At 40.5% G+C, this 25,448-nt stretch overlaps 1 protein-coding gene across 3 annotated transcripts in view; it reads left to right on the top strand.

Annotated features, from left to right (window-relative positions):
* Window positions 1-25,448, top strand: part of TGFBR3 (transforming growth factor beta receptor 3) — a 125,336-nt gene that overhangs the window by 40,983 nt on the left and 58,905 nt on the right. For all 3 annotated transcript variants that reach the window (XM_069789219.1, XM_069789220.1, XM_069789218.1), the window contains exon 3: window positions 10,403-10,587. In XM_069789219.1, coding sequence (XP_069645320.1) covers window positions 10,403-10,587 — 185 coding nt within the window. The remainder of the gene's footprint in view (window positions 1-10,402; window positions 10,588-25,448) is intronic.

Below are 25,448 nucleotides of genomic sequence, written 5' to 3'. Positions count from 1 at the left end.
GGCAAAAGATGGCTGTGTATGTAGCTCCAAATGGAAGTCAGTGGGGATCAAACCTGTGACAACTACTTGTGTTTCTGAAAAACTGCCATAGGATTTTTTTATTTTTAAATCATTCTGAACTAAACTTTAAGAAAGAAAAAACAAAACAAACCCCACAGATGCCAAACAAACAACAACAAAATCCACCTAAACCAAAAATCCTACCCCTGCCCCCAATCTAGTGAATATGTTCTGTAATCTTACTGTGTATTTTGGTACCTTTATGTATACTTATTGATGCTGCCTGAGGTGGATGCCAACACTTCCTGTGTTGGTTTGAAAATCATTAGAACTTTTATCAGCACTTTTGAGAGTACCCATGGGTATACAAAGAACTGAAGTATACATTTGCAATTTAAATAGGTAACATTTTGCTGAGAGAGACTCAGAAGACTTGTTTTCTTAGATAAGCATAGACTGCTGAGGTCTGATCTATGTTTACACGTGTGCTTTTGTGCATGCTTTTTGATGATGCATGAATTCCTGTGTGGCTGATCGTGAAAGTAAGTATGGTTCTCTTTCTTTGCCTCCTGAAAACTGATTTTATGAAGTCTGGAATTTCCTTCTCTGTCATCTTTAATTTACTCATTTTCAGGAATACAGTAACAGCAGTAGTGTGGGTAGGATGGTTTGAGGAGTTTCAATACCGATTTATTAAAAATACAATGGTTTTGAAACCTGTTTTAGTTATTTTTGCTCTAAGCAAGCATTTAATTTTTATAGGCTTTTTTTCCCCCCTTTTGGCCCCAATACAGAGCTCTCATGTAAACCAAGCAGAATGCTTCCTGTCGTTGTCTGAAAAGTGCACTTCCATTCATTGTTTCTGTGCAACTTCCTATCCTTTCTATGGTAAAGAGGGATAAATCTGAGACAATTTATGGGCTATCTCTGGGGAAAAGAGACTTTCACAACAAGAAGTTTGAATGCTGTTTGGAATAATGAACAAGGAATGTTAGAAATAGTTTGTGTTTGTTCATTTCTTCCTCTTTGTACAATGACAGTGCTGAAGACTACTTCATCCATTAATAGCAATGAAAACTGGATGCTACATTTGGTTCTTCCATTAAGGATATTAAGGCACAATGATTACTTGCATTTTAGGTACTGCTTGTTATCTGAAATAATTCTGTATCTTTTACAGTCTTGATACAAACTTGTGATGAAAGTCAGGCATTTCTGAAATACAGCTGTGTCTTGGAGGGGAAAGCCCTGTCTGAGTAATGCTGGCCACTGTTTAAAAAGGGATAGATGCTCCATGGGACCTGAGATTTATGCAAGATGATCACCTACATTTGAATTTTAGACCAGTTGCTGGAAACTTGTCTGTTTTCTACTACTTGAGGATAATAATGGGAAAAACTCTGCAAACCTTTCTGAAACATTGGTGGACTACTTTGTTTTCAGTTCTTTGGCATGGAAAACAGAAGTTGTGCTTTCTGGGTTTATTGAAATGGAAGTCAACATATTCATGCTGTTCTGTTTATACAGATTGAAAAGATGCTTTTATGTTAGTGGAGTGTTTTCCAAATACTTGCTTGGGAGAAGGGATAGGGGGAGAGAGAGCACATGTATGGATGAATGTGCTTGTTTAGGCATGGAAAAATACTAGAGTTGAGTTCCTGTAAGCAGCGTTTTGCTGCAAACCTCAAGAGAAGGTAGGGCTCTGACAGTACTTCTGGTCAAAAAGAAGTACAGCAGAGGTTACATAAAGACTTCTTTGTATTCCAGGTACAGATGGTTGTTTTCTAAGATTATGCCTCATGCGTAGCAATGTCTTAAAATTGTGCTCAGCGAATGTTAAACCAAACAGGTTTTTCATTCATTGCCTTTTCTGTTTAATTAGCTAAATAGGTGTATAAACAAGACAGCTGGAGTTTCTTTTGTTAAACAAGATACTGACTGATTGACATTGCCTAGCTTTGCCTTACTTGCTCAGGTATTGAAATGAGTTTTGCTATATAGTGAAGGAATTTGACTTTGTCATTTACATTTTTTCATAAAATGGATAGTTGAGGTATAATTCATCATTTCTAAGTATCAGTACATTGCCACAGAAGTTGAGTTTTATTTGATGGTTAGCTTTTCCAGCTGAACTTGCATCAATTTTACGTCCTGGTAAGGACAAAACATTGATAGAAACTTATTTTTAAGAAAGTGGAAGAAAGAGTTTCTGCTTTCAAGAAGTAATCTGAATTTTTTCCCGCATGCAAAAATATGAGAGAGCTGTGCAGGCAACACTTGAGGTTAGATCATCTCTGCTAAACAGATGAGATGAACCTCATGCTTTTACCAGTGGCTAGGAGCAGTGGGAATGGATATTTTGCAACACATCCTCCAGAGAGGCATAAAAGATTATTTTGCTTAGAAGGAGAAACCAGCATCAGGAGTTTGTACCAAACATAACAGCAACCCCAAAACGGTATGGGACATGTCATCTGTAGGTCTGAATGACTCCCAGTGGGCAGGCAGAAGATGCTAGATAGACTTTACTATGCATAACAGAAATGTCTAGAAAGACTGCAGAAAATAGAGGATCAAAATGCATGGCAGATAAAATGTAATCTAATATATTGAAACATCTTGAATAGTTTGGCCCATACGTGCAATAAGTCTGGGCAGAGTTGATGGTAGTGGAATGGGGATTAATTGGGGGTTGATAGTTGAGGATTGAGAGCACATAGAGCAAGGGTCTGACTGCACGTAGCATTAACAGTAGAAACCAGTGTAAAGGTGAAGTGTGTAGGTTAATGCTTAGTTTCAGAGGACAGGGGGGTTTTTTTGTTTGTTGTTTTTTTTTTTCTCCTTGGAGAAAGGGGGAAGGAGCAGGGATGGTGTAAAGAAGTGGAGTTGCTGAAGATTAGTGGGCTTTGAGCACTGGAATGGGGAACCTCTGCTGTGTTTTTGCATAGGCACATGTTTCTAGTTAGTACAGCTTGTATGTTTTAACTCCTTCTACAACCAAATCTTGCCATCTGTACTGAATATTTCTTGAGGATCTATTTTTCTTCTCAGTTTAAGTTTTATAGCTTACTCATTTCAAATAGATATATGTGGAGTCTGAGATTCTGGGTGTTTTGGTTGGTTGGTTTGGTTTTTCAAAATGAGCAAAATCAGTCCATGTTCGTGAATCTTTTCCCCTGTAATTTTAAACCTCTCCCCTTTGCCCCTATGGTAATTCAGTCAAAAGTAGTTCCACCATGAAAAATACTCTTTTCTTGCTGACAAGAAGCCTGTGCTAGATGTGGTGGTAAAAGAACTCCCTGAAAACTGAGGATATGAAGGGAAACTTACCCAGCCCTGCATATGACAGCTATGCTGTGTTTGTGTTTTCAGTCCAATGCTTCTGTCTCCTTTTTTTCATATGCACCCCCCCCCTCCTTGATTTTCTGTGCATATCATTTTCTCATGGACTTTTTTGCTCGTTCCGTCCATTTCTGCTGAAGCCCTAAAATGCATTCAAGGGCTTTCATGAACTTTTAGTTAATTTCAGTCCTGTTCTGGTTACAGTTCCCAAGGGTGCTGCTCTTCCTTCTGCTTAAGTGGAACCTACTCTAGATTCATTGATACTGGGCAGTGGTTATGGTGCAGTGATTGAGCAAAATCTCATCAGAGTTATTCAACAAATGTAGAAAATGTGAGAATTTAAGAAGTTTTAAAATACTTTTCTTGGGGAATTCCTAGTTTATGTAAATAGTCTTATTGAAGGGTATATCTGCTGCGTTTCAACGCAGTCCATAGTTGCATGAGGAGAGGCTTGTAAGACCTAATATGTAGTAGCAACAGTAAAATAAGTATGTAAGTAAGTGTTGGGACATACTATAAAAATGCCAAACTTTTTTTCTGATATTGGGTAAATGCATAAAAGTGACAAAGAGGAGAGAATGTCCAAATTAGAATGGAATTTATTTAATACTGTAAGCTTATTTCTTTTTTCTCATTCCCCAGGCCTCTAAAATATCAAAGTTTTATTGCAATATTGAGCATGTCCTATTGTAACTGCTAGTTTTTTGAAACTTAAATTACTAGGTACACGGTGTAAATAAAAACTAACTTCAAAAACCCACCCCACACTTTAAAATTTATTTCTTAAAGTATCCAGCAATTGCTTTTTTGTGTCAGAGCAAATCTACAACCTTTGTTACTCACATGCATTTCTGACTATATACTAAGGCAGAAAAGTGATGCTGAAATACACCAAAATTTTGTGTGTCATTGCATTTCCTCCTCCTCCTTACCAAAATCATGGTAGATGTAACACAGAATGATACTGCTGCTCATGTGCTGTGTTTCGTCAGAGTTGGAACTGCTGCCATGAGCTGTATAGAACAAGAAAACCATAACAGTCTCCTCCCCTCCCCAGCCAAACAGTCTGGAAGACACAAAAATAAATCAGCAGTAGATTTATACAAATAGAAAATGCTTTGGACAGTAATCTTCTACTTTAGTCTTCTATTGGCCAGTGTGAAAGTCCAATGTACAAATATTCCTTTCAATATCTTGCTTCTCTCCCCTGCATCTTTATGGTGGTCATGCTTATTCAGAGAGGAAAATTGCATAATCCAGGAAGAGTCTTGGATGGTCCAACTCCTTGTTAGTGATCATGGTGGAAATGCTTCTCCTTTTCCATGAGGAGAAACGCTGCAGTTTCCTCTATGCCACTGCCTCTCGTCACAAAGCAGCTGTGGTATTTCCTACCATCTCTTCTTGTCTTTTCCATCTCAGGACTTAAGGCTGCTTGCCAGAATTGACTGATTCTGAGCAGGGATGTCTTACTCAAGTGCTTGCTTAGGAGTGTGAAGCTGTTTTTTCATGGTCATCTGTAGTAAAAGCTGCTTTTTTATTAATGGTGGACATTGTCCATAATCCTCTACACCATTTGAATCACCAGGAATTTGGCTTCCCAGGTGGTCTTCTGTGAAGGGGTGTGCAGGAAGGAATTTAGTAGTTGTTACAGAGCCACCCATACTAAATAAGTAGTAATGACTTACATTTTTCTCATTGAGTGACAGGCATCACTTCTCTCTGTAGATTCTTACTTGCCTCAATCCTTGAGTATAATTTTTTGGTATAAATGCTTCCCCCAGTGAGTAACCCTTTATGAGAAGAAGGTTGTGTAGGTGGTAACAATTAGTCCGCGTGGAAGAGTGGCCCTTTGCCCATGCATTTGTATCTTTAGAAATGAGTGGTGAAGGTTATAGAAAGAAGTTATTACTAAGTCTGCTCAAGTGCTCCGCAGTGAATCTTAAGCTTTTCAGTTTAAGAGAAAATGGCTTCCCCTCCTCTTGTTTTTACAGAACACTGTTGTCATTCAGAAGTAGGTTTAAGGATCCTGTCTCTTTTCTTCCTTCTTTTTCCAGTCATCATTGTCACTAGCTGATAAACTAACCTTCTCCAAAAGAAATTTTGTGAAAGTCTGTCATTTGGGCATACTCTAAATCTCTGCTTGGATAGTTAGCCTCCTCTAAGACTTGATTTTCAGTGTATAAATTGATGAATTCTAGCAGAGTCTGCAGTAATTTATATTACTTTGTACATGACAGCACAGAGATCCCTGGTGTTCCTCGAATCTGGATTTTGAATTTTTTGTCTTTATGTATAATGACTAGATTTGTGTTATTCCCTCATTCAAAAATCAATTAGAATAATTCTGTCCTTCTTCTAAGGAGTGTTATATCCCATTGGTGTGGCTTGTATCCTCTGGCGTGGTGCATGGGAACCATGCTCACGTGCTGTAGAGCCCCCAGCACAGAGTCACGCAATTTGCAGGAGCTGGTAGCACTTTTCAGCTGACAACACTGTAGAAATCTCCACAGAGATACAACAGAAAGTATATTAGCCTTTACTATTTGAATAAAATTCATCACAGTTATGAGTTGGTCTTGGGTTGTTGTATTATTCCCTTTAGTGTCTTACTCCCATTTCTGCTACTTTCTTACAGCAGAACACATGTTACTCATTAGTAGCATGGATGATATGGGAAACAAGAATGTTGAAATTGTATTGAATATGTTCCAGATGTTAGTATCAAACAAGGTTGGGTCTGCATTAAGATTTCCTTTAAAATATTCTTATTAATTGGAAGTGGAAAATAATTCAATACTAAATGATTCTCTAGAATTTTAAATTGACTAAACATTTGCCATCGTAAAACACATATGTAATAAGCTGTTCTTATAAAACTGCCTAACCTGCTTTCCATCTTCAAAAGGCTTTGCAGGCATTAAGCAACTAAAATTTGATTGTGGTAAGAGCCAGGATTTGCTAACAAGGTTAAATGGATACATGCTCCAAAGTTAAACAAAAGCCCAAGGATGGCTGTGTGTGCACACTTATATTCTCAGCAGAGAAGGGACTAAAGGCTTGTAGCTGCACTAGGATTTAGAAACTAGAAGATACTTTTGACTCTTTAAGTGCCAGTTTGATGGGGATGAGATGCAAGAGAGGATCTGTATGTGTTTGGAGCTGATGAGGCAATATTGATGCGTTAATTGGATGAACTGGCCCTTAAGCAGTGATGGTAGTGAATTTTGGCAGGATGTCGGTGTCGCTGATGTAGGTGAGGTTGGCAGGAACGGGGTGTGGGGCTGGAGCGGGAAGCTGGCAGAGCCTGATCCTGGTGTTTGTGAAGGGCAGAGCAGCAGAACAGTAAAGCCCAGGCAGGATGAGGCTGCGGTCTCATATTGGCTTTCAAATACAAGCAGGCAGTGCGGAGGTGATTAACAGTCAGATTAGTAGTGTCATAGAAAGGGCTTTCTGTTTGTTTTTTTCAGAAGTATGCATCTTGTAGGATTTAAACTACCTTGGGGAAGTAACTAGCTTTCCAGTCAGAGGAAGGCAGCAGGAAGGAAGGAAGATAAGCAGGAGGGGCCTGTGAGGGAGCCAAGAGAGCAGCTGATTCGGGAAGAGGAGAGCTCTTGCTGCTCCCACTGGAGTGACAGTGCCTCAGAGTGGCACCTACCTGTCTTTGACTGGGACAGATCTGCAGGTGCAGTAGGAAGTGCTGGAAAGAAATGCTGTTAATGAATGTTTAGCGAATAGCTCAGGCAGCACTGAGGTATGTGCAGTGTAAGAATAGACTAATATACAGCATAAATGGAGAGAAGGTGGCAGAAAGAACTGTCTTGTGCCATGTATAGGCTGAGCATCAGTGGACTTTGTGATCTAGAAGTAAGTTTTCCTTTTGCTTGGCACTACCTCCAGGCATGCAAGCATATACAGGGCATGGCACTACACCCAGTTTAGTGGTCAGGCAAATACGTGAATTTCAGTGCATGAAGATTGCTGTTTGGTACTGCCAGCACATTCAAGAGAAATAATGTTCATGAGAGTCTTGAGTTCCTAGGAAGGGTAGTATGGGCCGGGGACATAGCTACACAGGCACCTATGCGAAACTTGGCAAAAATACAACATCTGGAGTAACCTCTCTGTTATTTACCCCACCATCATTCCTTGTGTGTGGGCAGTCTTAATTTGGTGGAGCCAGCCTCCAGTAGATACTCTGATCGTTGGTTCAAATTTCAAGGGCTTTCTCTTGGTCACTCATGAGGCTGGTCTGAAAGCAACTCTACCAAATGCAGTAACTCCTCCAAAACATCGGTTTCTTATGCTGAGCGGCTTAGAGCAACTCTGTGCATCCCTTCCTTCAAAACAGAGCTGACAGAAGTGGCATGCCCCAGGCTGGTGGGGTACGAGCCAGCGCGTGTCTGGATGCTACGCAGCTGTACTGGTGTAAGAGTGGGCCTACGCCAGTAAGCCCTGCTTAAGACTGGTGCAGCCTCGTGGGCTCACTGCCATCAGAGTGATGGGGTTTCTGCAGGAGACCTGGCCTGCGTCCAGCCGGGACAGAGCACAGGCAGAGCGGGCATGCCTCAGTCTGCCCTTCGCTGTGCAGATAAGCTCGGCTGCACATGGTTATCCAGGATGCGAACTTCTGCTCCCTCCGGTCGTATTTCCATCTTTGACGTTGAGCTGAACAGAGGGCCTTCAAAGAAGACCTTTCTTAATGTGCACTTGAGGTGCTGGCGAGGGAGGCAGTTACAGACAGCTTGAATGTACCAGTCGCTATCTTCTTCATGTGGATGAGTCCTTGTTAGGGGAAAATCCAGACATCTTCTCTAACGTAGCAAATTTGTACAGAATAAAGACCAGATGAAGGCTGGAGGGGAGGATTGGTAGATGTACTGCATGGAAATAGGCCTTCACAAGGGAATCCATCTGCTGAGAGGGAGGTATTAGCTCTTTCCCCTGAACCCAGGCTAAGGAAAGCACACGTTTTTGTCAGCTACTCCATTTCTGTATTGTTCTGAGTCTTGCACCTTGTTCTTCATGTGTGTGTTGCGATAGAAGCATCTTAACAAATGTCAACTCCATTCTGATCTGCAAGAAACAATTCAGTGAACAAGCACTTCTTGGCTCTCAGTTTGTTCCCCAGCCCAAGAAATGCTTGTGGAGTTTAGAAATGCTTTTTGTGCAGGTTGTGTAATGCGGTCTGCTGCAGGACTTACACATCAGTGATTGGGCTAATTGATTAGTAGTAGGTTCTCTGATCTGGACTTGTACATCAGGAAAATGAGGCCTCTCTGCTGGCTGTGTTATTGTTACAAATCCTAAATATTTCTTCAACCGTTACAAAGGGCAACTCTTTCATAGGTTTTTGTTGGGCATGTTTTTTGAGTATCATTGCTTGGACTGGTTCCATTTTTATGCATATTCTTAAAAAGGAATGAAAACCCCCCCCCCAAATAAACCCCAAATCCTCTAAGCTGGTGGTCAGTACTACTATCAAGCTCCTCATACAGAGAGAAGAAAGTTTGTTTATCCTCTGTACCCCAAGCACAGGCATGTGTAATTTATGCCTTGAGCATTGCCTTTAACAAATATTCCTGTTCAGTGGGAGCTGGCAGGATATGTACTATGCTCTGGTGGGTTTCAGGAACGGCACCTTTGGCAGGACAAGGCACTCATGGCCTGAGGCACTGCAGAAATCTCCCTGTACTCAGGGGCTTTGCTTTTTCCAGATAAAGTCTGTTTTAAGATGGACTCTCTGACTCCTAAATGGCCAGCTGCTAACTGTATCTTGAGTGAACTGTCTTTTTAACCAGCAAAGTGTAGGTCAGTGTTAATATAATTAAACATACGTGTACACCAACGTCAAATGATCTCTAGTGCTAAATAGCTGGATGTAGACTTCACAAAACCAGGCAGAGCTCTGCCATTTGATCAGTTGAGGATTTTCTTTCATTTTGAACTTTTTTCAAAAGAAGCATTTTACTTCAATTGCAGATGTACATTATCTAGAAAAAAAAAAATCATAATCTTGTCTTTACCTTATATTCTCTTTTATGCCTTGCAGCCTCTGAACTGAGTGGTTCATGTGAGTCTCATTCTTATCTGAGTGGCTTTGGTGCAAATTAGGGGTTAAGTCAATTAGGTTCTCCTGTGACCTTCTGAATCAAAAACATATTGTATCTGTTACTGTCAGGGGTGGGTTTGAGCCATTTTTGAAAAGCAGGGCTGCTTTTCATAAATATTTGTCTTGCTTTAGTTTCCTGAGATACAGTTTAAATGTAAACTGCTCCGTATGTTTCGGCTTTTTTGCTATCTTGCTATATCACATCACACTGTCTCACGTCCTATATAAGAGTATGGCACTACATCATGCTGTGGTGATTATTTGAAAGGGCGTACACTCTGTTTTGGACTAGATATCTGTTATCAGTGTAGATAATTGCTGTCAGACACAAAATAGACTTAGTAAACAAACATTTCATTTTATCATGTGACAGTTGCCTGCTGTTTTGTACAATGTATTTGAACAACGTTCGCTATAAATCAGCACTGCTTCAAAAGCAACAAATCCAACTCACCCAAATCCTTCCTGATGTAATTACCTTTATACTAGAGATTAACTTTTCATTGTTTTATATACATGATAGCATTTTTCAATGTTTGGAGATAACAGTGTTTGACAGAAACAAATAATTCACATCTAAGACAAACCAATTCCTCCTACCACTATCACTGCTTTGTTTTTTCTCCTTTGGGGTTTTGTGGGGTTTTTTTGGCTTTTTTCCCCTCTTTTATCCTTGGTTTCCTCCCTGGTAAAGACAAGACTACCTTCAATTTTGGAATTCATACTTTAAATTTAGACTTTCAGAGAGAAATGAACCAATGAGTTAGCATATTCAGGAGAACTTAAAAGGGCAATGGAAATAAATGTCTTCATTTGATGGACAATGAACATGAAACCTCTGCTTGTATTCCCGTGGGTTTTGTGACCAAAAGGATGATCATTATTTGGCAGGTGCAGTCTATGTATTGCTTTTTTTCTCCAAATGATGTGCATCTGTGTCTTCCTCTGCAGGTCCTGTGCCTAGGAGTGAATGTGTCTTATTGCCTGTTAACAATTCGCACCCAGTCCATGCCTTATTGGAGAGTTTTACAGTCTTATCTGGCTGTGCAAGCCGAGGCACAACAGGCCTGCCTCAAGAGGTGCACGTCCTCAATCTCAGAAATCCCGAGGAGGGTCTTGGCCATCATGAAAGAGAGGTAAAGGGGAAATTACTTTTCATCCAAATCCCTGGCTACAAGTGTGTCTGCAAATGGGATCGTTCTACATTAATTTGCTGAGTAAAGTTATTTCTGAATTGTGACCAGAAAGACTACAAAGAAGCATGTGCAATTTGCATGGGTACTGTCCACCTATGCTTTGCATGTCATATTAGTAAACCACTTCCATACCCAGCCACTCTCTCCACCACCTTTCACAACCATGAATACTTAAAAAAGGTGGCGGGGTGGGCAAAGGAAATAAGAAACAGATGTAGGTCTACAACAGGCCTTTACAGAATTGGCTGTCTTCAAAAGCAGATCGTTTACCTAAATGTGTTGTAAATTAACATGAATACCTTTGGATCCCTGCCATGACCACTATAAACAAATATTTAAGTTCAGATTCTTTTACCCCTGTAATACATCCTTAATGCTTCATTGAGGGGGGACTGCTGTACAGAAAGCAAGTGTTGCTGACTATGGTAGTGCTTAAGTACAGTCCAATTACTTTTTTATGTATGTTGCACTCGAAGAGACACTGGCAAGAGCTTTAGCTGCTCTGAAAGCAACAGCACAAGAAGAAAATTTTTGATGCTAAGTTGTGCAGTACTGTTGTTTATTCTCAAAACACATCAAAACAGAGTGCAGAAGTGAAAAGAAAACATTGCATGCCATGACAGCTGAGCTTCATAGTTCGTGTTCTTACAGTATTACACACACAAATCCTTAGTACTGTGTCTTGTGAGAGCAACATGCATGTACACAATTAGCAGAATTTGTAATGAGAGAACAAAGATGATGACCTAGCAGGCGGAAGCTTAGAAAAAGAGGGTCTAAATCTGTGCTGAAAGAACTTTTAAGTGGAGTCTTTTATGGTGATTTAAATAAAGGCAGATACTCTTGGCCATAATCAAAGTCTTTCCACTGACTTCAATAGCAGCCTTGTTGGGTTTGTGGTATGTTCAGCTCAATGTGTATTGTATGCATCCGTAAGATTTCAGCTGTTGTATTCATTTTCTGTATGTATGCTGTCTGAAATGTCTAGTGTATGATGAAAAAATTATTTACTATTTTTTCAGTAGACATCTCATTGGCTGCCCTTAATCAAAAATGTCAGGTCATCTTCAGTGCAGTTGTCACGAAATGCACAGAGAAATTACACATTGGGAGGGGAGGGGAAGGGCTGGTAATGAGGAACAGAGATTTTTATATTTGTTTTGGTTTGGGGTTTTTGTTTTTTAAAGCCTTTCTTAGTTTGCTAGACACTGAGTTATCAGCCTGATGAGTGCACTGTGAATGCCTGAAGAAAGTGTAGGTACGATCAGTTCTCTGGGCATGAAAACCAAATTGTAGTTGGAATCTCTCTCTTGTTTTTTTTTTTTTTTTTTTTTTGTAACATAGTTTCTTATGTAAACTAAACAGCCTTATATGATTCTGCTATGAATGTGTCAGTGCCTCTCTCATTATCCAGGAACCTTTAAATCCATTGGCAAGTCATAGACAAATTTGGTACAAGAGGTAGATCTCACAAGGTAATCACAAATTTTGTTGAAAATGGGTAGAAGAGTGCCCTTGCTGTGGGGACATGGTATAGTGGAAACTTGCAACTGCTTAGTTATTAAAAGGTGCCTGGGGATGGGATGAGGCAGGCTACAGCTGGAGCTTGTACCTCCCAAGAGACCAGAATGAATCAACTGCAAAGCACACATTTGCATAAAACCAAATTTCCCTCTGGTTCGATGCTCCTAGCACTACTTGCATAACAGTGCAGTTTCTGCAGTTGTGTGCACACACAACGTGAGCTAGAGTCACGCATGCACAAGGTTGCAGGCTGTGCCACTGCTGTCTAATTGTCTTGACAGAACGATAAAAGATTTAAATATTTGGCTTTGAATAAAAATAGTTGCTGTCTAGCAGAAAGAGGCTGCTTGTGCCTCCTCTAATGTGCTTATGGTAAGAAAACAGTTTGCCCCAAGCTGTCTTTTCTGTGTACTTCTGTGGTATACAAAAGTGTATGGCACAGAATATATTTCACAATTTGTAGCCCTTAGCCTCCTTCTTCCATCTCCCAACGAGTTTCCAGTCACAGCCCTTGGAGATGGCTGCTCTAAAAATGCACAGGAAAGCTGGAGCAAGGCTTCCTGGCGACAGTGTTGAGCAAAAGAGTGTAAACAACTTGGAAAGATCAGATTTTACTTATAGGATCAGACTCGGAAAACAGAGCAAATGTTATCTTTTCCATTATTGTAAAAAACAACTCCAAGTGGCCTTTTGTCTTAAAGTAGAATGTACCCATCACCTCAAGTTACATTAGTTTGATTTACCAGCTGAGGTATTTCCTGTTGCCTGCAAATGCTGATAGCAAAGGTAGAGATCTGTTTGTCATGCAGCATTTCCAGTATACTCCAGAATAAAACCAGTATTTTTGTTTGACAGTACATTAGTTGGATTCAGCAGCATCGAAAGCATGTTTTAAAATAAGTCACGCATTCATTCGGAGGTTGGCTGAAGTTCTGATAACACAGAATGCAAGATCTGAAAATCTTTAAGTGAAGGCTTGCTTTGGGGGAGGAGGTCAGGTTTTGTTTTGTTTTCAACCTGCCCTGTGCTAGATGCTGCTAAATTACACATTCCTTACTTGCTGGGAGGAGTGTAAACTTCCCCCAGCAAATTCCTTGGAGGGCTCATGCATTAAACATACTCGTGCAGTTATCCTGGTTCTCATAAATATGCAACATACATGTATGCATTAGTTTAACTCACTTTGACACTTGTGTAGAATATGCAGACAACAAGTGTTCGCAAATTTAAACATAGCAGGGGGAGGGCACGGCAGGGGCATGTGTTCCTCCTGTAACACATGCAGGCTTTTGTAAAGATTAGTAAAGTTCGGGTGCTTTTTCTTCCCTGTAAACTGGAAAAGAAAAAAAAAGGTGGGCTGGAAATGTATGGGATTATGTATTCTGAACAAACTTTGCAAAACTAAGTCAGTAACTTAGCACTTTCCTGTTCAGGCTGAAATCTGGTAAATATAAGGTCATATTGTGAAATGCTGTAATCATATCTGTGATTTTCAAGGAATTTGTATTTACTTTGTTAATCCCTGTTGGGGTGACATCTCGTGTTGAGACTGTGAAGATACTTTCTTCAAGTAAGAACAAAAGTTCCAATCTTTTTCAAGTATTTCTTAGAAATGTCTTTTATCACAATTCATATTGGCCATGCTTTATCATAGGAAATAGAACACGGGTGCATGTAATAGTCACAAGTGTTTATATTGAACTTGGCATGAAAAATGCAAGCCTTTTTTGTTTGTTTTATTTGATCAAATATTCCTGGGGAAGTGAGTGAATGTGTGCTTTTCTGTACTGATCTGGGTCTCAGCTGAAAGCCAGGAACTACTGAACTCTTACCCAAAACTGAAGAAAAATTTATTGTATCTTCACTGCTTCAGTTTCCCAGTTTTTAGAAAGGAGATAGTTGTTTTCTCATGAAGCTGCTTGTTCTGTTAACAGAAAGAATTGTTGTTTGTGGGGGCACTTGGAAACTCTAGAGATTTGCACCAGAAAAATGTGTATACAAAAATGTAAAAATTATTTTAAGATGAAAGTCACTCCTTAGGTATATTATCAAGTCCTAAATTAACGGAGGATTCTTTTATTGTAGCTGTCAGATGAATTTCCCTGAGCTGCTTCAGGCATGCAGCCACAATTGAAATAGGTAAAGGGGGAGCAGGGGCATATAAAATTAATCTCAAGTGAATACTTAGATTTGAATACATATGAATACATGGAATCAGAGTTCCTGGCAATGGATTCACTATTGTTTTCATTGACATCCTCATCCTCAATAGCTTTAAGATGTTATGCCTGATACAAATGTTTAACATGTTATGTGAAGTGAAGGCAGGAAAATCAAGGACTCATCTTTATTTTTATAATTTTGAGTAATGTCACTGAGGCTGTAATAATGTGACAGACTCTTTCCCCACTGTTTAGTCAGTATTGCTTGGCAAAAAAATCATAATAAAAAATATTTTCCTTTGAGAGCAAACCTGATATTAAAATGCCAGTTAGTTCCTGTGGAGCAGACTAATTGTAATAGCCACGTACTTACTAGTGATGTATCTCGGGTTCCTGAGCTGACCCACTTAAAAGTCATAAAATGATGGGCAAAATTATTTAAGTCTAATATTTAGGTACTTTCTGAAGAGATCCTCTACGTTGTAAAAATGGGACAGGAAGAGACTCTGAAACAGTCACCTAATAATGTATTTCTACATCCTGATATTTGAAGTGCATCCTGAATTCAGGATAGTTCTTCTATGTCACAATGTTTTTGTATTTTAGGACTAAAAAGATCTGGACAATAAGGGTGATGAAAACCTGGTTCATTTTGCCTATTTTTCTGCATATTTACTGTATTTCCCAGTGTGTTCATTTTAACTGTTTTCAGAAGTTTAACACCACAACAGCCTTACCCAAGGCTATGTCAGGGAAAAATGTTTTCTTTCAAGCTCGGGCATCCAGAGATCTGGGGACAGCCTTGAGATTCAGCTGTGATCAAGGGGCCGCTTTCCTGGCATGGTTTAAACATACTGACCTGCAGCACCAGAGCCATGGTCAGAGAGGGCCTGGAGGTCTTGCGCTGACAGCAGGCAGGAAAGGAGTTCAAGGTTTGTTACTTGATGGCTGGAGTTAGTGAATTTTTTGTTACCTAGTCATTTGTTTGGTTCCTTTTTGTTTATTTCTTCCTCTAAAAGTGCATTTGTTAAAACAAGTTTCCATTTAGTACCAGTCAAATGTCCACTTAAGCTGTTTTCTGAGACTTCAGGATCTCACGTATAGTAAAAATAAGGTCAGCTTCTTTTTCTACTGTGGGGTTTTAGTGCAGAGCTCTTGGTGTCAGCCTGACCAGCTGCTCTAAAACTGACAAGACAGGCTAGTTTGTTTTGAATTTTGAAGCACCCTGCAGCTTGGGTTTAATAGTCCAAATTGAAGTAATTAGATCATTATCCTATGCAGTCCTAAACTCATACTAAAATAAGAGGGTCAAGAATAAAGAGTTTGTTACTTCTGTGAGATTAAAGTTTTGAGTAAGACCACAGGCTTCACTAACATTAATATTGGATCTGTGCACTGCCAGATCGCTTGGCTGTACAAATTTGATGTTTCTGGTGAGCTGACCGGAATATGTGGTGCAGAATTAGGCTGGGAAATAAGGACATGTTGCTTGGTTTGCCAGGCTGCATTGCATCTGCCCTCTGTTTGTTTACTGTGGTACAGTGGGAAGCCTACACTCCTGCACATGGGTATGTTTGGTACTTCTGGTAGGCCAAAGGCCTTTGCTTTGAAGAAAAAGGGTTGCTGCTTTAGAAGAAGCTTTCAAGGATAAAAGAAAGCACCGTGCCTGTGCCTCTGCCAAGACACAGACCAGATCTGAACATTGTGAGGGTATTTTGCTGTTCTCGCCTCTCCACTTTCTGACTGCCTTTGCTTGGCAGCAGACTTACATGTGGCAATGCAAGGACACGCAGGGTTTTTGAACCAGGAGTGGCATGAACTACCTATAGTGAGATGGCCTGAGAGAGGAGTGGTGCAGGTGGCTATGTTGCTGCCCAGTCTGTCTGGGGATGAAGGAGAAGAGATGGAAGTAGTGGAGGTGCTTTGTCTTTCTGGGGTTGGAGAAGTCTGAGGTGAGACTTCAGATGAGAGAACAGGTAACTTGATGGCAAAGGATCTCATTCCAAATGTGAGAAGGTAAACCCTAAAATGAAGACTGCAGCGTGGGAGAGATTTGATAAAAGTCTGGGCTGATCTCATCCGGCTTCATGAGTCAACCAACAAGAGAGTGTCTTTCAAGAAAGATTGTCACTTGGAGTCTGACACCCTATGTAGCCATCCAGTTCAGTATTGGGAGTTGACAGACTCCAGAGTAGTTTGGGAAGTGACTTCTGCGGTTTGGGAAGTTCTTGCCCCGTGCTTCCTGTGCTTGACTTTGCAGTTTTGCTGTGACACGTACGCTATGCTTTGCTCACACCAGTTTCCCCAGCTGTCGGGGTTTCAGTGGGGCTGTAGATCTTTCCTCTTCCTACATTACCAAGAAGCGGTATTTACTTTTGTACTGCATGTTTTTGTGGGCCACTGTGAACATTTTAAGATATACCATTTCTGGGTCTGGGTGGGTGCGTAATATTCAAATTTTCCACAACACTTGGTTGGCTTCAACCTCATATATGCAGGCCAGCTCTCCTGTTATGCTGGGCCCATCAAGATCAACTTGATCATTTTCATCCTGTTACTGCTTGTTCCTTGATGATCTGTGGCTCACAAAGTCATGTACAGGCAATGTTATCAGTCCAACCAGGATCTGCACAGTGGCAGTGGAAAATGAGTTCGGCCACCTGCAAACCTCTCTGTCAAGCTTGAGGTTGACTGCTCCTTTTTATGACAATCTTCTTTCACGGTGTTTTGCATACCACTTGTGAGAGCGAGGGAAGGGGCCCACATCAGAAGATCGAGAATGGGAAGCCCAGATGAATTACTGCTTCCACCAGTGCTGCGTGCCAGTGAGGTCTGGGAGTCAATTGTGAGTGACACTGTGGCAGACGTACTCCAGGAACACCTTGTATTTGTTGCTTGGAAAGCAGTAGTCCCTCATCACATGCATTTCTTGATCCTGGGTATTATCCAAAGCTTGCCCACAGCCTGTGGTAGCTCCACTGGCTCACCAGGGTGGTTTCGCAGGCTGCTGTTACTCCCTTTCCCCACAGCCTTGCCCAAGAGCCCTTTCTGGGCTGCCAGAATATGGGTCTGATTCAGAAGCGAAGCACATGATAGACCTTATAAAGCCTTAAAGATACTGGCAGCATGCTCCACAGAAATTGTAATCGTTGTGTCTTTCTCAGATGATGCCATGTCTACTGAAAGCTGCAACTCCCACACAGCTAATACACTAAAATGACACTGATGTCTTAATTGCCTCGAGTGATGGACACTGCATTGCCATGTCTTTAAAAAACAAACAAACCAACAGCTACCTCAGCTTCCATTTCTTAAAGAGCCCTCACAACCCTCTTCCCCCTCTTCCCTTCGTTAGCACTTTGAAGCATCTGTGCTTGCATAAAATCCAGCCTTTTTTTCATGTGGCTTTTTCATCTTGTTTGCTCTGGACTGCAGTCTTTGTGGGTTGTTTTTAGCCAGCTCAGGATTGTTGGTCATTGGATTTGGCAATTGTTTCAAGCTCTGCCCACCAGAACTGCCAGAGGAAGTCATGTGTCGGCCGGAGGAGCCTGTTCATGGAGAGCCTGCTGTCGTGCAGGAGCACGGCTTGATGCGTGTCTACCCTTAAAGAGGCAGCAGTGACTGCTCATGACTTGGAAAGTGCTGTGCAAACCCTCGGCGTTTTCCGTTTTTAGAAACGGGACTGTTTGCTGCGCACAGAAAGTGAGACCTGCTCTCGGTTTCAGAGAGTTGTGTGGAACGGTGTCTGAAGCCATGCCAAGGCCCATCACAGAAGGCTAAAGGGTTCAGAAGGAAAAATGCCAGAATGACTTTTCTGATTGCTCAAATTTTTTGGTTTTGCTGACTGCTATTTAAAATGATATTTAAAATGACCCGTTGGAAGCTGAAAATTGGAGTCTCTTGTTTTCCTCTGCTGTGAGTGCCCACAGGTACTGATGTGCTGTTGCAGGATTGTAGAGAGAAATGGGGCTGCTGCTGCTGCCTTTACTAGATGGACTCTTCTTCCTCCCTCTCTGTTGCTCACGTGTGTGTAAGCACACTGTGCACATGCATTCCCATGTTCTTTCAGGCAGATGCATGTGTTTTGATTGTTATTATAAACTGTGATTCACATTCTTGGTCTCCGGTTCCTTCCTCAAAGCTTCTATCTGACATGCCTTGGAGTATTTATAAATTACTGCTTTGTCTGTAGTTACTTTCCCCAAGAAAAAGATAATTAAGGAAGTAAAGACATTTCCAGGAGTCCATTTATATCACAAACTCGATGGTCAGGTTCCAGTCTAGCTTTGGGCTCATATGCATCTGTGTGTGAGATGTTGGAGCAACCCTTGTCATGAGTGGTCATGTTTACGTTGTTCTCTGGAGTGTCTGTTTGAACCAAAAGCTGGAATTAATGAAGTCGCTCTCCTCCAACCTCCCAGCATTGGGGAAAATTTCCAACATAAATTGTGTGGAGCTTGCTGTGCCTGACAGCCATGCTCCTCTATCAGCTGAAAAAGTAAAACCTTGCAGTGGCAAGATATGGGAAGGGGAACAAATGTTTTAACTGTTTGGGTGTTTGGGTTTTTTTATGTAGATCATGCTTTTGATAACACTTATGTACTCAAGTTTGTGTTTCTCTAGAAGAGTCTCTTATTTTCCCTGTGAAATATAAACAGAGCACTTCTACAGTAGTAAAACTTGTTATTTAAAGGAGAAGATGCGAAAATAGCACCACCATGAGGTACAAACATCTGAAACGTAAACTGCTTGAAAAAGTTTGAAGGAATTATAGGTAATTTATAGCTGATAGTGTCTCTAACAATTGCCATGGCAATTTATAATACAGAAATATTTTTATTATTATTGGAGCTCATGCCGTATGTGATAAACATGATGGTAGCAGTAGTTAGTTTTTCTAGATGAGAGGTAATATTTGGTGATGAACCAAATCTCTTTAGTGAGGGGGAAGTATTAAAATCTCTCACCTTTCCGGATATAATCAGCATTCTCTAACCCTGAAGACTGGTTAGGTCTGACTCACTCTTCTGTCATCACCCAAAGCAGCAGGGTCTTCATTTCTTCTGCATGGACACAATCTGCTAGTGCATGTGAATACGTAAGTGATGTTTTGAGGCCTGTTGGGAAATGTGACTCTGTATATCATGAGTTTTGCAGAGAAACACAGTGGCACTTGCTTTGTAGGTATCTTTCAGAACAGACCATTGAACATGCCTTCTTTCCTCCACTGGGTTTCAAGTGATACTTGCAATGAAGTAAAGCAGACACTGAAAATACACCTGACGCTACATGGAAAAACACTGCATGCAAGGAGCAGCAGTTCGTTCTTACACTGTTAGCTGGAAAGCAAGCCAGTATTTTCTTCAATAAATCTGTTTTCAAGCAAGAATCAGCAACACAGTGCAGATAAGTGCATGGAATGGCATAATTGTGCAAGAAAGTACTTGCATGACAGCCTCAGTAATGTCTTCTGGAGAATTTTGTCATTTTTCATGGCTTTGATTATACATGGCAAGTATATACAGGTGTGAGTAGTCTTACTTATATGGGTAGGCCTGATGAAATAGAAAATTTGGTTCCTTAGGGGTTTGGTGTTTTTGCTTTCTTTCCATGTAGTCAGTATCATAAATTCATTATTTGAAATATTCACAAAATACTGTTTTGGTTGTACAGAGAGTAAAAGTTCTGATTATTTTTTGAAGTTAGAAAACAGAAAAAATTGGGGAAGAATGAAGACCTGCCCCAGGGGAGTAGGGAGACAATGTATTCGTTACAGTTACTTTTAATCTTCTGAAAGCAGTTTCCTTTGTGTTGAATTTCTAATACTTTAGATACACATAAGAGTGTATGTATTACAGACACACGCTTGCACCAGCTCTTACTCAGGCTGGTGGGTTACTGACAATAAAGTAAACAAAGTTGTTTCCTAAATCTGGTGCTGCTGCTTAGGTTTTCAGTTTTATATGACTCATGCACACACACTGTTCTTTACCCTGGCTTGGAAAGCAAGGATTTAGTTTTACATGTTCATTAAAAATGTGAACTCCACATTTTACACTTTCCTCTGTGACTGTGCCTCTCTAAAAGACACCTGCAGAATGATGTTTCTTTTTTCCAGTCATCTGGATCTATGTGTGGTCTGGCTGCAAAACCTTCGAGGAGCAAATTGTTTTATATGTGAGGGCTTGCAAATGACATAACCCTTTGTCCTGCAGTCTTTCTGTCATCTATTTCATGTTTGTTTGTAATCTTTTCTTGCTTTGTGAAGCTGCATTGTGTCAGCCTCTTTCCCTTCCCCACCTGCAGCTTTTGAAACAGTGTTCATCTGTTCAGGATTTACCATGAGATTTGGAAATTCTGTATTCAGAGTCCAGTTTTGCCATGATGTTCTTATGACACTGTGTGCTATGTTACATCTGCATGGTATTTTGCAGTTGAAATGAACTATGAACTTGCTGTGTCTACCATCAGAGTCTGGTAGAGGTGAGATAGTGCTAAGAGTGAGTCTCTGAACCCACAGTTAGTATCATACTGAGCTATGACTAATAAGACCTGTTGAGCGGCAAGATGTATCAATACTGTAGTGGTACATTAATGCAGCTATGTAAATCTGGTTGGGTGGCTAGCACCTATCTAACATGCTGAAAATACAGGCAGTAGAAACTTGTGTTTACCTGGAAAAGCCTGTGTAGATTTGCTCAGAACGCCCCAAATGCATTTAAAGAAAATGGTCCTGGCAGAAGTTTGTCATCTGTCTTTTATCTGTCAGTTTAAGAAGCATTTTCTTTGGGACAGGAGCTGCTTTTTAGTATGTACTCATATATCCTCCAACATACTAGTGATTCTGCACGCACCCCCCCCCCCCCCCCTTGTTTTTTCAGGGCATCGGGCACTATGTTACACAACTACCTGGTAATAGTTTAGGGATGGGAGAAGGGAAGAAGAGTATAAAATTAAACTTTGCAGCCCAGCAGATTCACCAAATAAAAGCTTAGATCTGTAATATATGTACTCATAAATGCAGAATAGAATATTGTCTGGGGAAACGTTTCCTTTTCACATAAGTCTTCTACCTTAATTGTTAAAGTAAAACTTACTCTGTTTTGGTACCATTTTGTGAATAGGCCACTTAACAACAGTAGGGGAGATGGTGTACTTGCGACTTATGGGAATCGATCCTGTGCCCTTAAACAGATGTAAAGCTAACAAGAAATTTTCCCACAAAATGTATAAAAGGAGGACTTTCCCCTTAGGATTCATTATATAGCATGTGAACAGTATTGACATATACTGATTTACGCAAAGCTGAGTGAAACATCGTGTTTTAAGCCTCCAAGTGCTGGGAAGCCTGACAGCTTTGTCGAGGGGCAGATGGCACAGATGGTTTCACTTAATCTTTGGGAGCCTGAGCGTCTAGTTCAGGTCACAGGAAGAATGGGTGAAGTGGTCCCAGCCTTGCACTGGTGGGCATGGGCTTTCCATTGAACAAACTGTGGGGCTGGTCACTATGGACAGCCCTTGTTCTGCAAAGTGAGGATAGCACGTGAAGATTAGATTTGGTTGGCAGAGCTGAGCAGAGATGCTTGTGCAGAGACTGTCTACTTTCTTTGCTGCAGCCAGTTGTTTTTGAAAAATCTTTATTTTTCAGGAGAACTCTGTTTCTCCAGACTATGTAATGCATGAGGTAACACGGAAGACATAAAAACCAGGTTGAAATATATTTGCATAGGGAAAGCTGGATCTTGTATTATTCAGGTAAACGAAGCTAAAGTAGGGAGTTTATACGTGTGTATGATCTCTACATAAAATTTATCAGTAAACTCTTCAGGTTATACTTTTAAAGATCATTGTCACAGAAGTAGCTCTATCAGTGTGAGTATGACTTATGCTAATACAGTTACTACCTTTGTGTTCTGAAATAGCTGTCCTTATATAAAGCCCCAAGTTTCTTCCCTTTTATTATTCTCACACTGTGACAGTAATACCACTTTTTAGTGCGAATAGGACTTCAATAACTGTCCTGCCTGTTTGCCAAGTTATTTGTATCAAGAATAGCTTTGGTCCTAATTTTTTGATTACCTATGTATTTGCATAAATGATTAGCATCTAACATAATGTGACCACATTTGGCAGCTCCAGCTTAAAAGAACAACTTTGGAACACTAGAAACTAACTGGCTACATTTTTGTCTGAAGGTAAATTATGTGACTGAGCTGTGGACAAAAATAGACCAACATTTTCATGAAGTTAGAAGCACTATTTTGTAACGTTGTCTTGTGTCAGGACTTTCTGACGCTATGCCAAGCTGTAGTGCTTTCTGAACAGGCACTTTGGTCACTGCATTTCCAGTAAAAACTTGCCAGCATGGTTGCCTACTTGTATGCTTTGAGGAGAACGTATCACTGGTGCAGTAAAACATCAGTTATGAGCCAGATACAAACAATAGTGCTGCTAGGTACTGAGTGGTATGTTTAGTGCCATACAATGTGCCATTATGCTATCCTGTACTAGTCTTACACATGTTGTATTTGATAATGTTATAGTACTAAATTTTGCTTGTAATTTGCTTTTTTAGTCTGTTGTCTGGCGCAGCTGAATTACGAATCCATATGAAGAGATCTAAATGTGCTGTAATTCCATCCTGTTACACAGATCCTCAGCTTTGTCATTTAATATCTAGGGCTAGAAAGGTACCAGAACTTAGACTAGCGGGAGAACTACAAATAATGTTTGAATATGCTGCAAGCTCTTAGGCTTTTGTTCTAACGGACACTCTTTCATCAGGCTGTTGGATACAACTACTGTGTTAGTGGGTGGGCAGGACAGTTTTCAAGCTGATTCGGAGGGTAAACCTTAAATCTTCGTTAAAGACAGTATGTCAGAGTACATTGCTCTGAACGTAACAGCTGCCAAATGCAGGGGTAATGCTCCATCCTCACTGAGGGTGAAGGGAGCTTTGCTTAGTTCTCCTCTTGAACATATGCATTGGGGCTGCCATTTTTCCTCTGAATCATTAATAATACATCTTCATGTTAGAGAGGCCTTCTGGGAAGATTATGCATACTTCAAAATAGTTTGTTAGTGGATGTTGGCACGTACATGTGGTGCAGGACTTGAATGTCTTGATTTGTAAGTTCTTTGGGGAGGGAACTGTCTGTCTAGTACAGTGCACCCTGACCTTTAGCCCCTGTTGCAGGACAAATAGAAGTGGAAAAAAAAAAAGAAAAAAGGAGATTTCAAACACCTTTTGGTCAAAGGTTTCTGTACTTCTTAATGAAGAGCATGCAGTGGGCTGTATATCATAGTGGGGTAGTCCTTTTCAACCTTTCTTTTCTCTTGCCTTCTTTTTGCTGAAACCCTGTTTTCCAGTCTGGGTGGTAGATTGTAAGGGTCAGCAGACTGTGCAGTAGTATTCTTTATTTGTAAGGTAACGTATAGGACCACATCAGTCTCTGGCTTAATGCCAGCAGCTTCAGTGAAATTATGCCGGGGTGAATCTTTCCTGTGATTTTCACAATTGAGCTATAACTGCTGTTTAGTCAATCTGGTTCTCTCTGTAGAGTATGGGTGAGAAGGTCCAGGCAATGTCAATCCATTTGCAACCATATATTTAGCAATAAAAAAATAAGCAAAGGGCTAATTTTAGAATTAGAGTGTTACCTGAGTCTTGGAAATAAACTTCAGTCCTCCACACACCTAGTAGATGCTACCAGAGACTCAGACCCATTCCCTGAGGACTGAGTTGTGCCTGGCAGTAATCCAAAAAGAAAAGGGCTTTCCTTCCCCACGTGTGCTTCGCATGCATCGCAGCCCCCCTGCTCTCTCCCGAAGCGGCAGGTCCCTGCCCCAGCAGCATCCTGTAGCACTGGCCTGGCAGAGAGAAGAAAGCATGGTGCGTCTCTGGCAAGGGCTGTGAGGGTGGCACAGCTTCGAGTTCTGCAGGAGAAAAAATAACTGCATGTGGGTGTGAGTGCTTGCTTTTAATGGCATTGCAATTTTCCTGGAGATATTTATTTCTCTGATGCTGTTCTGAAGATCTTCTGTCTCATTGCTGGGGTGAGTTTTCAAAAAAATAGGTTCTTGCCCTGTATGAATAAGAGAGTCTGCATTAGCAAACCTTCCCAGAATGGGAGCAGTGGGGTCTTGCATGCTTATAGGAACTTGCTTATACAATTGTTTAAGTGTGCAGGTATGTAACCCTTTGAGCAAAATTACCTTCAAACAGTAACACCATGTGAACATATTTTGTGTTACTTGGAAAAATCAGCAAACTCTCCCTTGGAAACTGTTGGGTCCCGAAAGCTGGACATTGCAGTCTACTATAGCTGGATGGTATCAAATCTGTAAGACAATATTCAATGAGCATAGCAAAAATATGGGGGGAGGGGGGAAAGTGTTCCATTTTGAATTCACAGTCCCTGCCTAAAGAATACAGTTTTTCTTTACTTTCATCTTAAAAAGAAGAAAATTGGCCTTGAGATCCTTCCCAAAGCAATTGGTAAATGCTTTTGAAAAGTGGTGCGGTACTACATCCCACCACTTGAGGTGGAATCATGGATTAATCCTTGACTGAATTCTTTTATAGCTGATGTATCAACATTGTATTTTTCAAGTGAATTTCAGTAGAAATGCTAAACCTCTTATATTGGATAATATACACTAATGAACTGTAAAGATAAGTTTCTTCATATTAGTTTCTTTGACTGTTGCAATACCAGAATAATTTATGTCCTATAAATATTATATTAACAAAAAGAGTGGAAACACTTATAGAGGGCAGTGATGGGTATAAATTTTCAAATTTCTGTTCTGAGTTTTGCCTGCTTTGGACTAATTAACTTAATCTTTGCAGCTGAGTAATGAGTTAAGATGTCATAAATCCATCTTTAGCGCATCACTTGTAAGACAGAAAATGTGTTTATATGATCTGAGACTTAAAATTCATTTTTTCTCTTCTCTTTTAGAGAACAGCTGTCTTAGCCTGGGCAGTGTAATTCAATACAACACAGCATGTTTCATCCTGGTTTATTAGCACAAATTCGTAATGGCTGTTTTGGAAAATGTGCTATGAGTTTATCTAAAGGCCTTCACACTGGAATAGTTAATTCAACCTTA

Source organism: Haliaeetus albicilla, chromosome 8 (assembly GCF_947461875.1).
Source record: "Haliaeetus albicilla chromosome 8, bHalAlb1.1, whole genome shotgun sequence".
In the NCBI taxonomy this organism is placed as follows: Eukaryota; Metazoa; Chordata; class Aves; order Accipitriformes; family Accipitridae; genus Haliaeetus; species Haliaeetus albicilla.
The sequence above is the reverse complement of the archived record's forward strand: the minus strand, read 5'-3'. Positions and strand labels throughout refer to the sequence as shown.